The following is a 20,927-nucleotide window of genomic DNA, read 5'->3' as shown; positions in this document are numbered from 1 at the left end:
TGTTCCATGGAAGCACATTTTTTTTAATTTGATTATATTTTTATTCATAATATGTACATTTTTTTAACCGCTTTGTGGCGGTCTGTCAAAAAGAATCAAATTGTATACTTTTTTTTGCATTATGTTCAGCTAAGACTGATCTCCGTTTATTATGCGACTTCCTTTTCTCCTATTTCATGTCTGCGCCTTAACTATCGCAAACTGCCCCTTCCGACTGTAAACAAACCTGTTACAAACTGGGAAGCTTCAATCCTCTGTGGACCGTTCCGAAAAATGTGAAAGACTGCTACTACTTCCATGTGTGTTCAGAGCGGAAACAAAACACTGAATCTGACTGGCACAAAACAACCATGAAACCCTGTCAATGGGTTGTTGTGCATTAACTGACTAATCTAATGTGCTTTAGTGTGTTGTTTTGAATGCGTGTATATGTGACGAGTAGCCCTGTTTTCCTAGCCCTCTTTTCTGCTGTATGTGTAATGCTGCTAAATTTTGTAAACTGTGCCTCTTGCCCAGCTCTCCGAACCATTCGGCAAATCGATCGAAAGAGCTGTATGTGAATTCTTTGGGTTTAACATTCTTCTTTTGATTGTGACATATGGAAGAATTGTCAAATGGGTCACGTTTTAATAGTGGAAGGAAGGTGGTATTTCCATAGCCTTTCCCATTTTATTGCTGTTGGAATTATACTATGGAATTTTCTCCATAGCTTGATGCCATAGTTGTATGTGCCTAATATTCTCTCAAACAAAGTTTATGAACACCTTGTAACTATGGCATGAGCCTTGATCGAAGATGTAGCTTGATTGCAACTTTGGAATATGTAGCATTTGTTTTGTTCGATAGTTGTAACGATCGCGTATCTTCGCTTCCTTCGTGTGATATTGCACCTGGCAATCAGTCAGTCTCGAAGCTGCTCCATTCCAATATGATTCTGTAGGGAACAAAAAGTTTTAATAAGCGTTGTGCAATATTGTTTTGGATGATTCAAGTGGTCCAAAATTAAACTGCAGTGGACAATGAGCTGAATGACTGAAGATATTGAAATACAGGAAGGGGGCTAGTCGAGGGAAAAGGCTAAAGCATGTTCACCGCGATAAACCATTCATATGAATTGTTAGTGTACAAACAGTGAAAAAATCACAGTATTACAAAAACTAGGTTGGAATATCTTTCTCTGATGTCATTTCCCTTGAGACGGTCTCCCACTTATCTCACTCTCTCCAGTTTCGCGACCGCCGGCTGTAGCTCAAACTCAATTACTTCATAGTCTGAGAGTTTGTAGTGACGCATTTATCCATAAGACAATATTGTCTGTCTGTCCCAGATTGCTCTTTGTGCTTCTTGCATGTTTTTCGTGCAAAAAGAAATATGGGGGGGGGGGGGTCAATATAGCATGGGTTGATTCGTTTGTTGGATGTTGTTTCAGATATGTGCAACTACCATTTTGTAAACAATATTCAATCTTTGGTGTTCAGTTGTTTGAGCAGAAAGAAAACGTGACATTTCAGTAGTCATAATGCTTTTTTCCCCAGATTCTGTATCGATGCAGTTACCTTAAAGAGTGTCAATTTGTACATTTGTAATTTCAATGTGAGTGTGAGTAGATATTTGACTTGAGCCTCGTAGTGTTCGCTTTTGTGACCATGTCTTATTGATATATATATATACTCTATATTCTTTTTTTAAAGCCTATAGTTTTAGTTGTATCTTGTGCCTTTGGATATTGGATCTGTATTGTATTTTAATTAGCATAAAAATGCATTGATATGAATTCATAATGTTTTGTAGACAGAATGCTGGTAGACTTCAAATGTAGCTTGAAACTAAAAATATTTTTGAAGTGCTATTCGACACATGGTTTAAACTGTATGTTTTGTGTTTATTTTCATAAAGACAAATGTATTAGTCGTTTTGTATCTCTTCAGTGGTTCTTATCATCCGTTTATGTGCCAATTCAGATTTATTGAATGATGTTTTGTAAAAAACATTACGTACATTAAGATTCGCTGTAAATGGTTACAGCCTAACACCAAGTTTGCTTAAATTCATTGCTTCCATTCTTATTGCTAAATACTCTCCTGGTTTATATGCCATACAATATTCCAAAACACATATACACTAATGTTCAAATATTTTTTTAAAGAAATTAATACTCTTACTCAGCAAGAATGCTGTTCTTTTTAAACTGTCTATTACTCAATTAACCCTGAAAAAATTTCCACTCTTAACTTTCCAAAAAATATTAATAATAATATTCAATATTGATAATAGGATATTTGATTTCTAAAGGTGACACTGAAGACTGGAGTCACAGCTTTGCCGTCACAGGATTACACTTTAAAACATTAATTCTATATTTGATAAAATATATATTAAAATAGTTACTTCAGTTTTTAATTATATTTCATTGCTGTTAACCTCAATTTTGGCCACCTTGTTGAGCATTAAAGACTAAAAATTCAAAACTCTTACCGTCCCCAAACTTTTGAACTGTAGTGTGTATGTGCACTATTATTTAACTAGGTAAATAAAGTTTACCTAAACCATACATCTTTGATCTCGGAGTGTATGCTAAAATCCATGTCAACGTTCAGATTTATAAAAACGCCATTCTCAAGTCAACGATTTGGATACTGACTGGTGCTCTTTTATGTAATAATGCCATTAATTAGGGGGCGTTTACAATGCAGAGATTTAAAACATTTTATAAATGAGGCCCTAGGTTCCTTTATACAGGTATGTGTATGACCATGTTCATAAACCGCTGAAAAAGTTTTTGCACTGCATATAACATCTCATTTGACATTCTGTGTGAATATACCAGGGGTTTCTATCTCAGAAAAAACTCTGGTGTGTGAAAGGCGTGTGAAAACCGGTGCACAAACACATGCTAAAAGAAACAATGAGAGGCTTTTAATTTTGCCTTGGCATTCTAGATGAAGTTTTTGTGACATAGCACAGTCCAAGCACCTGCTTGTGATTTGGTGTCCTCTGGCTGCGTGACCCACATCAACCCTGGAGGGGTGGTTAAAGAAAGCTCCAAAAATGGGTCAAGTCAGATAACGTTCACAAAATGAAGGGTTTTGATTCATCGTGACTGAACTACTATGTTAAAATGTCAAAAACTGGTCCAGAATCTATTTTGTAATGATGTCCGTGACATTGACAGTGACCACTTTTAGTTTTCCACTGCTGTTGGCCACATCAGTGCTTCAGGCAACATGACCTAGCATCGCTTTAATTTACTGTGAAAGACATCAACGGTTCTACCGGGCATAAATCTAAGGGCACGTCTTGTGCCAAACCTTTTGCCTTCTACACCAGCAAACATGAGTTAAACAACAACCACATTTTGTCTACCTTTTATCTATTTTGTGGTGCTGGATTAGAGTTCTTCAATATGGCCCCACAATCCTTTTTATTCTATACCAAAGCACATCAATATTGAATGCAGTCTACTATACTTCTGTGTAAACTCTGATGACGTTTTGAAAAGGAGCATAAAATGTATCAATTCGATTTTCAATGTCCTTACATTCTAATCACTTCAAATAGTTTTTGCTGTATTCTTGATCTTGAGTTACACATGGCATTTCTGTATAAACCCAATCTTGCATTATACTGTACATGCCAGGCACACTAAAAAATTACTGTGATTTTAACAGTAAAAAACTGTGAAAATGCTACAGTAAAAACCTATTAAATAGTTTACAGTAAGTTCCAGTAAAGTTTACAGGGAAAAACCGTAAACTGACATTCCCAGAATTCCCTGTGTTGCATTTCAAATTTAGTTTGAATTTGATGTTTTTTCTTTGAAATTATTATGTTTCTTCTTAGTTTTTTCTTATCAGTTGTGTTTATTAGGGTTGTATGTTACATCTTATGTTGTTAAATTAATGTTTATTGCATATTTCAGTTTAATGAGTCTCACCATGATGGTGTTTAGTGTTTGTGTGAATGACACTGTGCACCTTCTATATATGTTATTATTTAAAAGCTGCTTGTGATGGGCTTTGGTTCATCATGTGACTCTCACATCACCACCTGACTTTGGTGGTTATCAGTGTATTTCAAAGGTACAAAATAGATTTTAGTACTTTAATAGGTTAGTATATTAATATTATATCAATTAATGAAATTATGGTATTTAACTGTAAATTTAAGTTAAAACCGTAAAACTTAAAATGTTACCGTATTTTTTATGGTAGAATTCCAGCAACCACAGCTGCCGTATTTTTACCGTAAATTTTTACAGTGCAGCTACTCTTCAAGTTGCTTTCCTTAATGGACCTAAGCGCTGTGGGTTGGATACAAAAATACAAGACATGTTTATTATGATTTCTTTTAAGCATAGTTCTATGGTTGACATAGTTATATTGACTCCTAAAGTGATTTGAGACATTTTACTCATTTCCGGCACTTTGGTGATTTCAACAACACTACTTCCAAAATCCTGCATAAGCAAGGGGCCATTCCTGATCGGCTGAAAAACCACAGGCTGCTCTAATGACTCTTTTTTGCTACTGAGCCAGTCATTGTCTTGTAAATTTTCAAGATGATCATCTGCCAGGTAGGGACATTTTGTTTGTGGTATTCCAAAAAACAGCTTACAGCACCTTTATGTCTTCAGCACCGCTAATGACATTTCAAATGTGTTTTGAGTAAAGAGGACTGAAAAGAATTTGCTCTACGCTGGTCAGTCTTCACAAGGAGAGCTCCACCATCAACACTGTTATGTAATGGCCAAACCGAAGAGAGTAATTGGAAAGTGTTTCAATATGGTTCTTGTTCCAGTGACTGCTATTTCAAATAATGCCTCCTTTTTTTATAAATACCTTGATCAATTCACTTCTCTTCTTTGCCAAAGCCTCTTAGTCAAGTAGAAAGGTTCCAGCAATGGTGAAATCATATTTATCAAACAGGATCCCAAAAAAACAAAACAGATATATGCTAAATGTTCTCCCTAGCAGAGGTTGTCTAAATATGATATAAAAGCATATGAGATGCAGAGTGCTTGCTCTTCATAACATTCATCACATAATGTATAAACATGGGTCCAAATAGCATCATTTATTTCTCTTCTGATGATACTCCATTTTAACATCTGGCACTGATTTAATTAACACAGCAGATTTGGCATAAACCATTGACCAAGACCATTAGCAAATACCATTAATCTTTCAGATTCAGAACTTAAATGCCTCGGTGACTTTGATTTACCACCAGCCAGACTGGATTTCTTTTGAGATTCTGGAGGCTGTATTTATTTACTAAATATAATTTTTCTTTTGGGAACAGGTAATACTGACTAAGCTGAACCCAAAATGAAGATTGGTACATCAATTGGTACGCTCCCGCTTTTCTCTCTCTCTACCACACTCAGTCTACGACCATATCTCTATCTGGAGGTGATTATGCCAGTGTCCACCTGTGCTGGATTAGGCTGCATAGTTACTGTTCTTGTTATGTCGAAACAACAAGAAAGCCACAAATCGTGCAGTAAATTTATTAGACATGAGTTTAGGTCAAAGGGTCGTTAAAGAGATTGGGCCCTAAAATTTTGCGCGTAACTTTAGTTAGACTCTGAAATTTGTCAGTAACTACTTGCTTAACTGAAAATGGAAAGAAACCAGGTTCAAGTTATGTTTATCCAAAATGTTTGACATCAATGTTTCACCTTGATTTGTCAAAACAAACACTCTTCTTGTAACACATGCGAATGTGGTGCAATGGAAAACTTTATATTTGTTTAACAACTTCTAGTTGCAGAGAAAGGAAAAATTAATGGAAGAATGAAAAGGAGGGAAAACTGACTTTGCAAATGATAGATTGTTCAAAAAGCAAAATACAGGCCTGTCAACAGATTATCTAATTACATCTGACTACTGGAAGGTAAATGTATAACAGTGAAAATAAAAAGCACAATAAGCATTTCATTATTGAAATGTGTGGCAAACTTAAAAAAAAAATTAAATGAATTGATTTTTTTCTTTCACATGCACAGAAAATGCATCGACCCTGTTTAATTAAAATAAAATAAAATGCAGTTGATTTGACGTACACTACAATTTAAATGTAGTTTAATTTTCTCTTTTATTTAGTAGTTTTTAAAGTTGCCCTGTGTGTAAATTAATCAGTAGGTGGGGCTCATGTTTGAAAGTTTGGTATTGTTCTATTGTATTAAACTTTCCTGGTTGCAGTTGCTCTTGATATCAACACTGACACTAGCAAAAACTTCTGTCAATGCCAAATCAAGGAGAAAAAGGATGTTACACTGTGCGATGCCATTGTTTGCCGGTTAAACAAAGTGTACAAGTTCAAACATGTTTGATTAGTTTTAAAGTCAAATACAATACTGACCGTTGAAATGTACTAGAGTGAAAGTAAAACTAACATGTAAACATTCACGTATGAAACTTGAAAATCTACTCAAACATTACATAGTAAAGCTTAAAATCCATTTGTGGCTGTAAAGTTAAAACCACACTGTCAGGAAAAAGAATGCTATGCTCTTGAGATCACTGCCATATACAACAAATCAAACATCAAGACCAGGCAAGCTGCAGCATTTCAAGCAGCCAAGAAGTTGATAAAACTCCTCAGGTGCACTTATGAATGGGGTGTTATACCAACAGATTGTGTAATGATAGGTACGTCATGACAGAGCACTGTTTAGCTGTTTCTCTCCAATATGTCTGTTGAAATGGAGTCTGGATTTTTTAGAAAAATCCCTTTTCTTTTGACGATTAACACATCTATACTGGATGATCCATAATAACAATGGCAGCTAATATTAAACACATTAAGTTACAGAGAAATGTTTGATTTTCTTTTCTCCCTTTTTGCATGATATGAAATTAACATTCCAGGTATCTGGCGAACAGAGATAACGGTTATTCTGACTCATTTTTCATTCTGAGCACAAGTATGATTTTGCCTCAACAGAACAGTTTCTTGGCACGTTACTGAACTGTAATATACACTCAGACATACTGTCATCTGATTTTTGGTGTTGTTGCCTAGGAAACAGTCCAAGTAGCTCTGCTTTGGAGCAAGTGGAAAGAGTCTGGAAGCAGGAGTTCATCTCCTTCATGTCACTGAAGCAGCAGCCCACAGATGAAATGATGAAGAGTGCTACCCGTCACAAATGATGATCTAATTCTGTTGTCATTCAGATATACTGACTTAATCCTACATAGATGTGCCAAACTCAAACTGACACACAAGTTCAAAACTTGCTTTTAGACATACCGCAGCTCAGGTTTTTAGAGATGTCATTCAGGAACAAGCTATATATATATATATATATATATAACAATATTTGCCTTCTGGAATTTCTCTATTTGATACTTACTTTTTTTGTTATCGTTCGTACTTTGTGCCAATGTACAGTAGTAGTGCAAATTTCCTTTGCTAAGTGAAGCAAGTGTTATAAAATTTATGGTCAAGTGTGTAATTTCATTCCACGTGGCACCAACCAGATCTGCAAAACATGACTTTTCAAACACTCCCCTGGTCTACCACTGCTTGGACAAACAAGTATCCTCACCATTGGTTGACCAAATATTATGATTGCTCAGATTGCAATTCCATTTGGTGCCACAAATAGCACAGAAATTACACGTCACCTTAAAGTCTTTTTTTTTTTCTTTGCGTTCCATTATTTCATGAGAATGTGTCCAGTTTTTTATTGCAGTTTTCCATTGCATGTTGGAAAGTAGATGGAAAACTCAATCTAATGCAAATGACAAAATTTCAAGCATAACACGATAAGAGTGATATTTTCCAGAATGGTAGAATGTCAGTAAACTGGAAGTGTAGTAGATGGGGAGAAATGATAAGATTAGCGTCCATGTGACAGTAGCACACACACACACACACAATATAGGTAAACAATATTGATCATGACATACTCATAGAACAATAACAAAACTATATGGCTATTCAAGGACGCGCTTTATGAAGGTTTAGATCCTACCTGTCTGACCATTACCACTTTGTTTATTTAAACAGGGAATCATCTTAATTAACACAAGGAAAGTATGGAGTGCCACAAGCATCTGTCTTAGGCCCTCTGCTATTTTTATAATATACGTGTTGCCTCTTGGTAATATTATCAAAAAATATGGGATTAGCTTTCATTGTTATGTTGATGATATTCAACAATATATTTCAGCAATACCAGATGAAACTTCAAAATTATCTAAGCTATAACAGAGTGTTCAAATATCTAAGCAATGTCCAGAGTGTACACTCTTCAAAATGTGCTTCAAAAGTTTCTTCACAGCAATGCCATAGAAGAACCATTTTTGGTTCCATAAAGAACCATTCAGTCAAAGGTTCTTTAAAGAACCATCTCCTTCTTACCTTTTTATAATCTAAAGAACTTTCACCACAAAGAACCTTTTGTGAAACAGAAAGGTTCTTCAGATGTTAAAGGTTTTTTATGGAACGATTTAGACAAAAAGGTTCTTTATTTAAAAGATTGGATGACCAATAATTTTCTCCTATTAAATTTGGGTAAGACAGTGATATTACTTATTGGACAAAAAACAAAACAGTACCCAGAAACTCTTAGATTACAATTTCCATCTAGACGGATGTACTGTTACTTCCTCTACAGTCAAAAGAATTAGTGTTATATTAGAAAGCATTGTCTTTAAAAAAAAATCATATTTCACATTGCAGCAGTTTTCCATCTTAAAAATCGTCAAGCTACAGCACACGGGACCTGTTTCTGATGCAGAAATGCTAGTTCATGCATTCATGACCTCTAGACTGGACTATTGTAATGCACTGCTTGGTGGTTGTCCTGCATCTTAAATAAACAAGTTACAGGTAGTCCAAAATGCAGCTGGTCCTTACACCAGGTCAAAAAAACATGATCATATTACCCAATTTTACAATCTCTACACTGGCTACCTATTAGGTTCTATATCAGTTACAAAATATTACAACTTACTTAAAAGGCCCTAAATGGTTTAGTACCTAGGAGTAGGTTTGGGGTTCAGACATACTCATGTTGTTTAAATCTTGACTGAAGACAAATCTCTTTAACCAAGCATTCACTTAATGCATCTCATAACCCTGTACTCCAGTTATATCTGATCAAATGCACGTTATCATTCTTTGCTTGAAATGGTTGAAGAGCAGCTATACTAATTTTTCTCTCTCTGCTTTTCTGTTTCTACCATAGGATGGGTATCTATGGTATGGAATTAATGGAATATCAATGGAATAATATGGAATTAAACATGAAATGTCTAAGTAGTAAAACTGAAATCTTATATTCTTGTAAAACATAGGCTACTCCAATAAACTTTTTGTTTACAACTGTAGAAAAATAGTTTTACTTTACAGTGTAGATACAAAGCAGCTAATGTTACCATACAGAAGTATTTCTAAATTTTACAGTTAAAAGTGCACATCTGGTGCATGCTGTTTGATAATTTCTTATGAGGTCATGGTTTTATGAGAAGAGCTTAATGAAACAATGCTCCCCAAGCCCTGTTTCCAAAGAGATTCAAAAACTGATTTCTTTTCCGCATTACTCTGTCTCTACACAATGTCCAGAATGAGTTTTAAAGCTCCTGTAGTAGTAATAAAGTAAATCTAAAAAATAGCCTATGCATTAACAGTTCCAGCACGTATGCTATGTCACTTTAATAAGAGCTGATATTTTTCTATTCTGTGTGATCCAGAAGGTTTGATGCAAACCGGGAACCTCTCCTCCCTTCCAAGGATATGTTAGTTATCACGGCAGCCAAATGCTGCACTGAGACAGTTGGAGGAGCATTCTTCATCATTTCACAACAACAAGGAGACAGCAAGAACACCAATGAGAAATGAGTCCCACCAGACAGAAATATGCCATTCAGTAAACTAAGTCATATGGTTGATACTCTGAAGATGTGGTGTCACAATTCAGACCGTTTTGTGGTAAAACCTCGAATTCAATGGGAAAAAATAAACAAATAAATGATCCTCTCAAAAAACAGTCTCAGTCCTGCTTTCCACTGTTGCCCTGTGATAACCATCACTGGCCCGAAGTGTCTGGAGCAAAACCCAACAACATCACGCTAGGAAGTGAATCAGCCTGCTCCTCAAAAAAAGACAGAAACAGTGTCCAGCTAAATGCGGTCCTTCCCATCATAAATAAGAAAAACGTTTGAGGAGAAAGAAAGGCCTCACTAAAGTCACCAGGAGGAACGACTGATGACACTAGCATGTGTTCACTTCCTCCCCAGTTGCCTAAAGCCATTGTGATTGCTTTCACAGACAGCAGAGCCCAGGCATAGTCCACCCACTGACTGTCTGACCTTTATATAAGCTTAGATGTGGGAGGAACCCTCCATTTTACACTCACAAGCACAAGGTGGAACGTTCAGGATACAGAACAATAGAGTAGAAAAGAAGTTAAATACAATTGTATGTGCAAAATGACAGAAAGTAGCCAATTACCAGCATCAGCCACAGCAGCATCTCCCATTTCCACCTAAATGTTTTCTCTAAATACACATCGTGCTTATTATGTGACTTCCAGATGAAGAAAACTCCACCGAGTCACTCTGTCTAAAGGTCTGGATGATAAAATTAGTGTTTTAACATTCTAAGACCCACTGTGGCAAAACTTGTTTATACTGTATTTAGCAATTGCACAGTACTTGTTCTTCACATTAAATATGAGCTGAAATTACATATAACAGCAGCTCACACTATGAAATGTTTTATAGCAACCAGTTTGGCAGTAAAATATTTGTCTATACTGTGCCTACTGATACCATCGCTGCCTACTTTGTGTAAATATTAAATAAAAAATATATAATGCTGTATTTTAAACATGGCAGAAATGAATCAGTGGACTTTTTAACCACCAACTTTAATGCTATATAACAGAGTGCTTTAGTAAACTGTAGCTAAATATTCCAAATTATTTTTTTATTGTTTTTTTAATGAAACTCTGACTGAACATACTTAAAAACATACTAAAGTTCCAGCCTTCTATAACGTACCAGGAAGCGTTTATAGAGGTCAATACAACTGTATGCATTTTCAGGTATTTTACAGGCAAGTAAATTGAGGTTTAGGAATATTCCAGGAAAAAGGTGTTCACTTGCTGGCTGCTTGTATGGTTAATTATAACAGTGGTAAAACGTGTGTGACCTTTAAAACTCAGCATTACATTTTTCCAATACTTAACTTCACCACAAAACAAAATATGCATAAACATCATGATATTCATGACTCTAAAAAAGAAAAAATATACATTTAAGAGGGGAAAGCAATGCATTATCAATATCAGTGCTTGGCTCCCTGAGGATTAAACGGAAGGGAAAGATATTCACAAGTTGTTCTTTCGCAATGTCTGAATACAGACACATAAAGAGATGAAAAGAAATACTTATGGGTAAGATTTCTTGAAGATTGACGAGATGAGAAATGTGCTACTGGATCTAACACACACAGATACATTTATGCACGCTGGACAATGTTCTACTTAAATGGTTCACATCTGGACACCAATCCTCAATCACCCACACGGCAGGCTCTGCAAACACAGTGGAGTGGAGTGAACTGTATAAAGAGAACAGTGAGTTCAGATGGCCTCTCTCACACACACACACATGCACGTAAACTGCCATGGATCTTTGTTTCTCATCACAGTACCATGTGTGGCTCTGCTTATGACCATAAAATAGATAAAAGGAACAAAACCGAGTCACAGAGAGGAAAAACAACAATGCGAGAGGAAGAACGAGGAGAGTGATGAAAGAGAAGAGGATTGTTGTTTACGACTTGCAAAGCATAAATCTTTTGGCGAGAAAGAGATGTTAAGATGATGGTTAAAAGAAACCGTGTGGATTTAAAGAAAAGCTTAAGCCACTTTGTAACACAAGGCAGCAAACTCTAATTCCTCCTCGTCTTCTGAAAACTGGCGCTGTGTCCATGAGCGAAGTTTGCTATATTCTGCAGCATGGTACACCTCTTTGCCCACACTTCCTTTTTTTCCCCAGGGTGTGCTGATGTTCTTTCATATTATGGTAAATATGACTTGAAATAACCATAAACATCTGTTTTCAGAAACCCTGTCCTCTGGATTGACCATTTAGAGGTTGCAACATGTTGGCAAGTAAAGACAGTAAACTCATCAAGCATTCTACACATGTCATATAAGTTTAAATCTGCTCTGAAGAATGAAAGGAATGTTGTTAAACTCTAAACTGTAAGACCTTGCTTGACCAAGATAACTGCATCATAAAGTACCACATCATTAATTTTTTAATGCTTGTTTTTTATGAGCAAAACACATTATATTAGCCACCAGGGACGAGCCATCAATCCTTTCCATACTGTTATGCTAAACTATTTGAGTGAAAATAAAGCAATTAAATAAAACTGAACCATACGCAGATAAAAGAAGTGAGAAAAAAACATGATGAAATTATGATTATATTCATGCTGCTCCTTATACAGTCCACATGGCTGTCCCATCTGAACAGTGTCTGTAGTCTAAATATCCATAACTTAAGTGGATTATATTGTCAACACAACTGTCAGAAGAAGGTTTTTACAACCTCGCAGGACACAGATGGTTGCAGTAACAGTGACTCCTAGTGGTAACATAGACAATTACATATGTGTTGCACATATATTCTGAGGTGTTGTTATGATAAATATAATTCCCTGACTGGAAAGCAGAAGTCCTGAGTCAGTTCCTTCAAGACATTTATACGGCCGAGAGGCATTACAACACATAGAAACACATAACAAAATCAAACAAAACCTGCTCACCTGCTGGGTGGAGAAGCCCTGAAGCAACTAATAGCTTTAATAATGACTTCATACTCTTCATGTGCTCAGGTGAAGTCATCCATAACAAAGCACCTACAGCAAAAACAGATCAATGAAAGGAGTCAATGATATGAGCATCTGCCCTAGATAAACATAAGCCCTGGTCTGACCTCAGGTACAACAGGTTTGTCAACTGTATTTAGGATCTTGTCAGCATGAAGAATGCCTTTAGGGTACACGCTGTCTTTTCGTTCAGGGAAATGTTGCCATATATCATGGAAATCTGTCTGTTATCTGCTGTCATAAAGTACACGAGGTGATGAATGGTGCAATGACGGCAGCATAAATCTTGTATCATGTCGCACTTGCACGTTGTCGCTCTTTTGTTGGTTTTGATTGCTTCTTATGTCCTCATTTGTAAGTCGCTTTGGATAAAAGCGTGTGCTAAATGGCTAAATAAATAAATAAATGTCAGTTTCTTTAGAAGACTGTGTAAGGAAATTACTGCAGTTACTGTTGTTTTTGCCACAATAAGTGCTCTAAATTGCAATTATATTACAATTTAGTCAGGAAAATATCGTGTGCGTCCATAAAAGTCATTTATTGAAAGTACCAGCTACCCGCGCGCAGCGGCGGCGAATACAGCGCAAGCACCGATGTCTGATTCATGAACAAACGACTCTTAGGAAGCGGTTCTTTTTAACGAGTCATTAATGGTGATGGTGAGTGATTCAGTCAGTGAATCGGTAGAGATCGTTACTGAGCGAGTTCACATCAGGCTCCCTCATATTGAACTGCGGCTGTACTTGGCCCAAGTGTTCAAATCATACATTTAGGCTTTTATTGTTTAACCCAATGAGAATTAAGTTGTGTCGTTTCTCATCATGCCTTGTTATGTGATGATTCTGCACAGATTTGCTCATCTCATTAGCCTACTTCAAATTACTCTTCAGTTTATAAATACATTTATAGATACAGATTCAGTTTGGTTATAATAATGAGTAATGGCGTATTCTAAATATATATATATATATATATATATATATTAAAAAAATACAAATATTTATTGGTTATTTATATGAGATTAAGTTGTAAGGTTGAATCAATTGGAGTGACATGTTGAACCTATAATCACATTCACAACATTTATTTTTGTATTTATACCGTTTTATTTTGTTAGCTGTGTGAAGCACTGATGGCAGTTACATGACCTGACTGACACAGGGTTCCTAATCTAAGTACTACAGACTTCAGAGGAAATAATGAACGTATCACTGACAGCAGCACTCTGACAGATGGAGAGGGGCCAAACCAGGATGGATTTCCCAGATGGCCCCTTTGCTGTCCAAAGCAAACACAGGTCCCACTGTCCCTGAGGTGTCAGGCTCAGTGTGTACAGTGAAGCTTCAGACACTAGGGTCTTTCAGACTCTGTCAGACTGACACAGGAAGAGAGATGGCACAGACACAGACACAGAACATGCCAGATTTAGATCCTATTATACACAAGTTTTAATTAAGAAGTTGTTGATCTTGAAGCTTCAGCCTGGCATAAGTACATACAGTGGTTCTTTGTGAAGGTTAGGTGCAGGGATATATTTTCTTCATATAATTAAAAAAAAAAAAAAGATGAGGATTTTTCACAGTGTCAGATACTGTTTCCTACATTAGTCTATTATATCCAGATGTTTTCTTTTCTTTTTTCCAGTAGATTTATTATCACAAAAGGATAATACATGAAGGTAACCATATGCAAAGTCAGAAAAATGGAAGAGGTGGTAAAGAGGGTTTTTTTCTTTCTAATTTTATGAGTCAACCATTCTGAAAATACTCTCTGATCATTCTTCTGCCTATCTTGCCACAACGACTCCGGTATTTTTCTTTCAAAGGGTTCTCTTTTGAAGAAAGTGTTTGAAGAGAGAACTGAGGCATAGTAGGCATCCTTGATAAGACGGAGACTGAATCCTACCTACATCACAAGCCAGTGTTCCCGGTACACAGTCAAATCTTTCATCACAACATAACTAGAGCATCTGAAGATTGAGCCATCAAAGCGAAGTTCATTTCACACTGAAGAGATGGCCTTTATTCTTATGTTCAAATGAATGATTAAACACAAATATGGATCTTTCTCACACTTGATATTTACATGCTTTGAATAATCAAAAACTAGCTTAATAATAAACACTACTACTTACTAAAAAGATAATGAAATAATAATATAAAAAACGTAGAAATATACACAATAATAATAATAATAGAAAAAATAAACTGAATTATTAAAAAATGCTATTAATTCAGAGCTTCAACTTCTTTAATAAGATTAAACAATCTCAGCAGAACCCTTATTGTTGTCTTAATTTGTTTTCCTGTTTTTTTAAATCACAATGTTGTCTACCATTAAAAACTGTTGTTACTCATGTTGAAAAAATTTATGAAGCTACATCTAATCCCATGTAATATATGGACTTTGGACATATTTTGCTGTTAGATATTTTATAATATTAAGATTTTTTGTTTCAGTAGTACAGACACACACATACAGTGCGTTTGGGACAGTGTCCAGTCCGTTTCCTTCAAAGCATCAAAGGCTCTGCTTGAGAGGACCCTGTAGGCTTCCTGTATGCTCTGATAATCAAGTTAGGCCACTAAGCTAACCTATCTGCTTCCTCACTTTAATTAGAACGGCTGAAAGCAGCCCTGCCTGCAAGATTTACACACACAGCTCTATCAAAGGCCACTTTGTACTGAGCACACTAAACAACAAAGAAGGGCAAAGCCTCAAAGCCAAGAAGCAGACCTCTGCTGCCCTAAGACTAATCCTGTCATACAGAGTCCTCTTACAATATCGTATTGTTTTGGATTAGAGGGAAAAACCAGATTTGGGGTTTTAGAGTAGACCAGAAACTATATAAAAAATCTAATTAAACTGATTTTAGCTTTGTAAGAGTTTTTAAGAGGTAGTGTATAATAAAGCGCTATCTCGTGCTATTGTCTAACAGTAATAGTATAGACCACTGGTGAAAATCAAAAAGACAGTCTTTGTAGGAAAGTATTTGGCAAGCGGCACTAATGAAGACATGCTGCGACAAAGATCTTGACTTTTTCTATCACACATTAGTATTATGAAATTCATTATGACACCAGACACAAGAGTAGAGTTTCTGAAAGTTAAACATTTGCTGAACAAAACAGTTGTTGGACAGGCAAACTGGTTTTCATTACATCACCTGTGTTTTGTTACTGCTAAATGTAAAAAATATATAGGATAAGGGATACATATGAAATCCCAAACAAATTATTCAGATTAGGGATTCACTAACTTTGAAACTGTGTTAATAATATCCAGTAAATGGATTATTTAAAAAAAAACGCACTCTTCAAAAGAAAGTACATTTATAGGGATATACAATCCCTTTACATTGCTAGATGATAATCTAAACTAAATAAGCAGAAATAATATAATTAATTACAGAGCTGATATTGGATATGGTGCCAATACACAGCGAATCGCAAAGCTTTCAAAACTCTTCTTTTGATACAAAAACATAACAGCTCATAAATGTTGTGTTCTTTTGCAAAACAGAAGATTAATCACGTTTGTTTCATTGAAACTTCTGATTTATTTGAACTCCCAATTAAACCATTAGTCAGGTTTACAGATGTGGACAGTCAGTCATGGAAACAGGCCATACTGATCATTTTCAGCAGAAATAGTCGTTCTTCACTGGCTGAATTCGCTTAACTGCTATACACATATCATAAACAGAGTCTATAAGAAAAGACTTAAGGTCATTTATGCGTGAGAGAGAAAGGGTTCATCACCCTTGAAGTACATCCTCCTTAATGTACAGCGGGAACATGAAGAGTATGTGGTAATTGTCCTTCAGTCAGTGCGCGCCCTTCTGGACCATCTGCGTAAAGCGGCTGGTGATGGCGAGCGTCGTGTCGATGAAACGCTCCACACAGCTAACAAGACAAGTCTCCGTTCGCGAGTCCAGCTTGGAGCTCGGTTTGTCCACGCACTTATCCCAGCAAATATCCGTAAAGTTGTGAACCTGAATAGAACGTTAAACGCGGTTAAAACGCGCCAGGCTTGGTAACTGGTTTTGAGTGAGAGCACAGCGGTACTGAAGAGTTACCCACCTGCGCTTGAAACTGAGCCTTTTGCTGCTCCACTGCGATCAGACGCTGGAGCTCCGCAGCCTCAGCGCTCTCAGATGAACTAGCCGACGGCATATCAAAGCTAGAACTAAAATCAGCCATGGCGAAACTTTTATAGAAACAGATTATATGCACAGGAACGTGTCAAGGATAAAGCAACTGCGCTCGCTGACAGTCATGGACGTGAAAGCAACTACTTCCGCCGCGAAAATATGACGTCATCATGACTTGCTCTGACTAGAATTGAAAACATTGACCTCACTGTTTCTCTGCGATTAGAACATGCTTTATTTGGTTTTACTAATATCCCCTCAAATAAAAGGAAAGAGTACTACATTATAAATTAAATTCGAATTTTTGCTAAATTTCATATTCATAAGAGCAAGTACAGTGAAACCAATCCTTTGGATTGAAAAAAAAGAAATTATAATTTATGTTGAGACATTTTTTTATTATTATTAAATTATAAGAATGTACATTAAGACATTAATTAAATTAATTAATTATAATAAAAAGCATTTCACCCAAATTCTCATTTTGTCATCATTTTGAAGAAAAATTATTCATTTATTTTGTAAGTGTGTTTAATGAAAAGTGACTTTTCTTATTTTGCTAAAATTAATTTATCCCCGAACTTCTATATTAGCATATTTTGGTTTAAAAAAAAGAGAGAGGGAGAGAGACCTTCTTCATATTAAGTATATCATTATTTTTATTACTATTCATTCCTAAACGTTACATTCAAGATAATATGCATTTGTAACTCTCTTAGAACATTTTGTCGATTGACTTTAACTCTGGTGGTATTGTATTTTGCTCTGAAGTTTTGCTGATTCCCTGTGTAAGTTAAAAACAAACAAAAAAGCAGTTAAAACATACCAGATTTTAAGTAAGATTATTAAATCTTCTGTGAACAGAGATACAATGTTTAGATGAAGTTTCCCTACCCCTTCCTTGAGTCAAAACGAAAAGTAAACACATTTTATTATTTATTTATCTATTTATGTATTGTCATTTTTTTTAGTTTTTATATAATTATTATTGTATTTGTATTTATTTTATTTTCTCTTGTTTATTTTATGTTTAACTTGTTAATATTCTAAATGCCTCGCAACTGGTTGTTTGTTCTTACTCACTGTTAAAATCTAATTATCACTGTACCTTAACAGTATGTTTTCTAATTTCAAATGCTACTTGCAAAATGTTAATAAAAAATAAAAAACTGTGTTGGTTGCCTCCTCTACCCCAGAGCGATAGATGGCGTTATCGATAATTATAGTGAAACAACGGACTCATGAGAGAATGACCCTCTGTTACAGAAACAACTGCCTTGCCATCATAATAATATGAATCTTATCTGACCTTGTAGTTGAACAGTCATGGCCAGCTTCATTCGTTTAAGCACTTTCTGCCAAAGAGGAATAAGACGTAAGTAATCATTTTAGTGTTTTTTTTTTCCGGATGACTGAATGAATGAATATGAGACTTATGATATTACACAATATGGCACAGTCATGGCCAGCTTCATTCGTTTAAGCACTTTCTGCCAAAGAGGAATAAGACGTAAGTAATCATTTTAGTGTTTTTTTTTTCCGGATGACTGAATGAATGAATATGAGACTTATGATATTACACAATATGGCACAGACATGCTGTTCATTGGCATGTCAACAAAGATTTATTTAATCATTACATAAATGTTAGCCACTGAACATTTTTATTATATTTGTACAATGTAGTGATTTTGATTACACTTTATTTTAAGGTCACCTTTAAATAAAGTGTAACCAAAATCACTACACCTTAGGTTTCCTTGTTCCATTGCAATTATACATTTAATTACTGAGTAATATTAACTACATGTACTTACTTTATGGTTAGGGTTTGGCTTAGGGTTACTTGTATGTAATATAACATAATTTATTGTTAGTACAATAGTAAGTACATGTAACAAGGAAACCTTAAAATAAAGTGTTACCGTGATTTTTTTAATGTAATATTTTATACCATGTACAGCTGTGCTTCTCTGCAACACACACTTGGCTCGTGGGTTGGCTGCCTATCAGAAGAATCGAGATGTAGAGCCTTTCCGATTGGCAGCAGGGAGGATCCACACAACTTCAGCACACTCCAGTGAGCGATGACACTAATCTTTGTTAAAAATATATTTTGACTTTTTCCATGATCATTCTCTTCTCCATTTATAATGCTGCAAAAGCAGTGCTACATTAACAATGAAACGTTGTTGACACATTGCCCATTCAGTAAAAAATATTTCACAACATTTGAATGCATTTACATTGAACTAAAGGAGATGTTTTAATGTTTTATAAAATTAAGATTTTAAAAGTCAAATTTCTGTTTGTTTTTTAGCAGTCTCAAGTTCAAGGGCAGCCTCCAAGCACTGGACGGGTGAAAGGGTATTGAGTATAGTTCTGTTAGGTATGGCTCCAGCCGCATACCTGTGTCCCGGTCCGCTACTGGATTACTCTATTGCTGCAGCTCTCACACTGCATGGACACTGGTAAGAGTGCGTCTATCCGTCACTCATTTACATCTGAAGAGCCCTGCTTAATGCTTGTTCTATAGGTTGTTTTATTGAAAGTGGATTTTATGTGCCTCAGTCATCAGTGAGATTATGCAATATTTAAATAATTTCAATATCCTACAAGCACTATTTTATTCTGTGTATTAATATTTATTTCTGTGTTTTTCTTCTTCTGCAGGGGGATTGGTCAAGTCCTAACAGACTATGTCCACGGTGATGCTAAGGTCAAGCTGGCTAAAGCTGGCGTCATGTTGCTCTCTACAGCCACATTCTTTGGTCTCTGCTATTTCAATTACCATGATGTTGGTCTCTGCAAGGCAGTCGCCATGCTCTGGCAAATATGATTATATGGCCAGATTATACTGACTGGTTTGAAGGCTTAATCACCATTTTAGGTACTTAAGGTATTTTGATCTTCAGCAACATACCATCTCCTAACATATGTTACATGTTTGAATAATAGTGATATTTCACAAAAACTTTTGAATTGTTGGCTAAATGAAGAGCGATGTGAAATAAAAAGGATATTTACTGAGCATTCCAGATGACAACCACGGTTGTTAATAATTAGATTTTTCCTTATTAGTACTGTATATGAGAACAAGGGAGGTCTCAAGTCTTTAAGACTAAACTATGTTAGTATGTATTGTTTCAGCAGTTACTGTCAATGTCCAGCAGAGGTCAGTGCTTTTCAGTTTTATTGGGTGCTTGATGTCACATTTGTGTTTACAACCAACAACTTCACTTGAATACACTTGTGTATTCGTTTTATTTGAAGCATGATAATTTTATCTTAATAATATTAAGATGCTACAGTGAATAAACTGCTGAGATGTTTTTTGTCATAGTTTACTAACCACAAATGAAAATAAATCATGTAGTAATTTAATATGATTCTAAACCATTGGACTGTCTTATACTCTATATTAGTAGTTGGAATCAGAAAAGATTTGCCAGTGCAGTCATCTGATATAATAATAATTAAAATAGATATTATTGGAGTTTGATATTTGTTCAGCATTTTTTACTTGTCAGCAGCAACTGAGGCTTTAATATGGAACCACTCATGGATTGCATGTTTCACAACAAGTTTGATTTGAATGTGGATGGGCACCTCTCTGAAACACCAGTGGGACCTTGATCTCTTCACAGAATTCAAATAAAGGGTAAATAATGATTCCAGACTGTTGTGGAGACATTTACCTATTTATTTTGACCAGGGCCGGCCCAAGCCTTTATGGGGCCCTAAGCAGAATTTTATTTTGGGGCCCCTCTGTGCCGCCAATATGACTGGTTATTGTCAAAGCTTGATTATTCACACACTATAAATGTAACACACCCATTATCAGTTTTGTTTGTTGTAGTTGTCTTGCTTACATCATACCATTGTCTGCCTGCATGTTTTTACCCTTCTGTGATTT

At 35.7% G+C, this 20,927-nt stretch overlaps 2 protein-coding genes across 2 annotated transcripts; one reads left to right on the top strand and one right to left on the bottom strand.

Annotated features, from left to right (window-relative positions):
- Positions 1-16,434: 16,434 nt before the first annotated feature.
- Positions 16,435-17,135, bottom strand: LOC306871143 (mitochondrial import inner membrane translocase subunit Tim8 A-like). Its single transcript, XM_079418861.1, has 2 exons — positions 16,941-17,135; positions 16,435-16,852 (listed from the first exon to the last, which is right to left on the bottom strand). The coding sequence occupies exons 1-2, from the start codon at positions 17,058-17,060 to the stop codon at positions 16,685-16,687; spliced, it is 288 nt and encodes a 95-aa protein (XP_079274987.1). The 5' UTR covers positions 17,061-17,135; the 3' UTR covers positions 16,435-16,684.
- A 1,103-nt stretch (positions 17,136-18,238) lies between these two features.
- sdhda (succinate dehydrogenase complex, subunit D, integral membrane protein a) lies at positions 18,239-20,672 on the top strand. The gene is made up of 4 exons (XM_079419350.1): positions 18,239-18,386; positions 18,975-19,091; positions 19,332-19,482; positions 19,685-20,672. The coding sequence occupies exons 1-4, from the start codon at positions 18,338-18,340 to the stop codon at positions 19,848-19,850; spliced, it is 483 nt and encodes a 160-aa protein (XP_079275476.1). The 5' UTR covers positions 18,239-18,337; the 3' UTR covers positions 19,851-20,672.
- The last annotated feature ends 255 nt before the right edge of the window (positions 20,673-20,927 follow it).

Source organism: Barbus barbus (genome assembly GCF_936440315.1).
Source record: "Barbus barbus genome assembly, chromosome: 6".
Lineage (NCBI taxonomy): Eukaryota > Metazoa > Chordata > Actinopteri > Cypriniformes > Cyprinidae > Barbus > Barbus barbus.
This window is presented reverse-complemented; position numbering and strand designations above follow the sequence as displayed.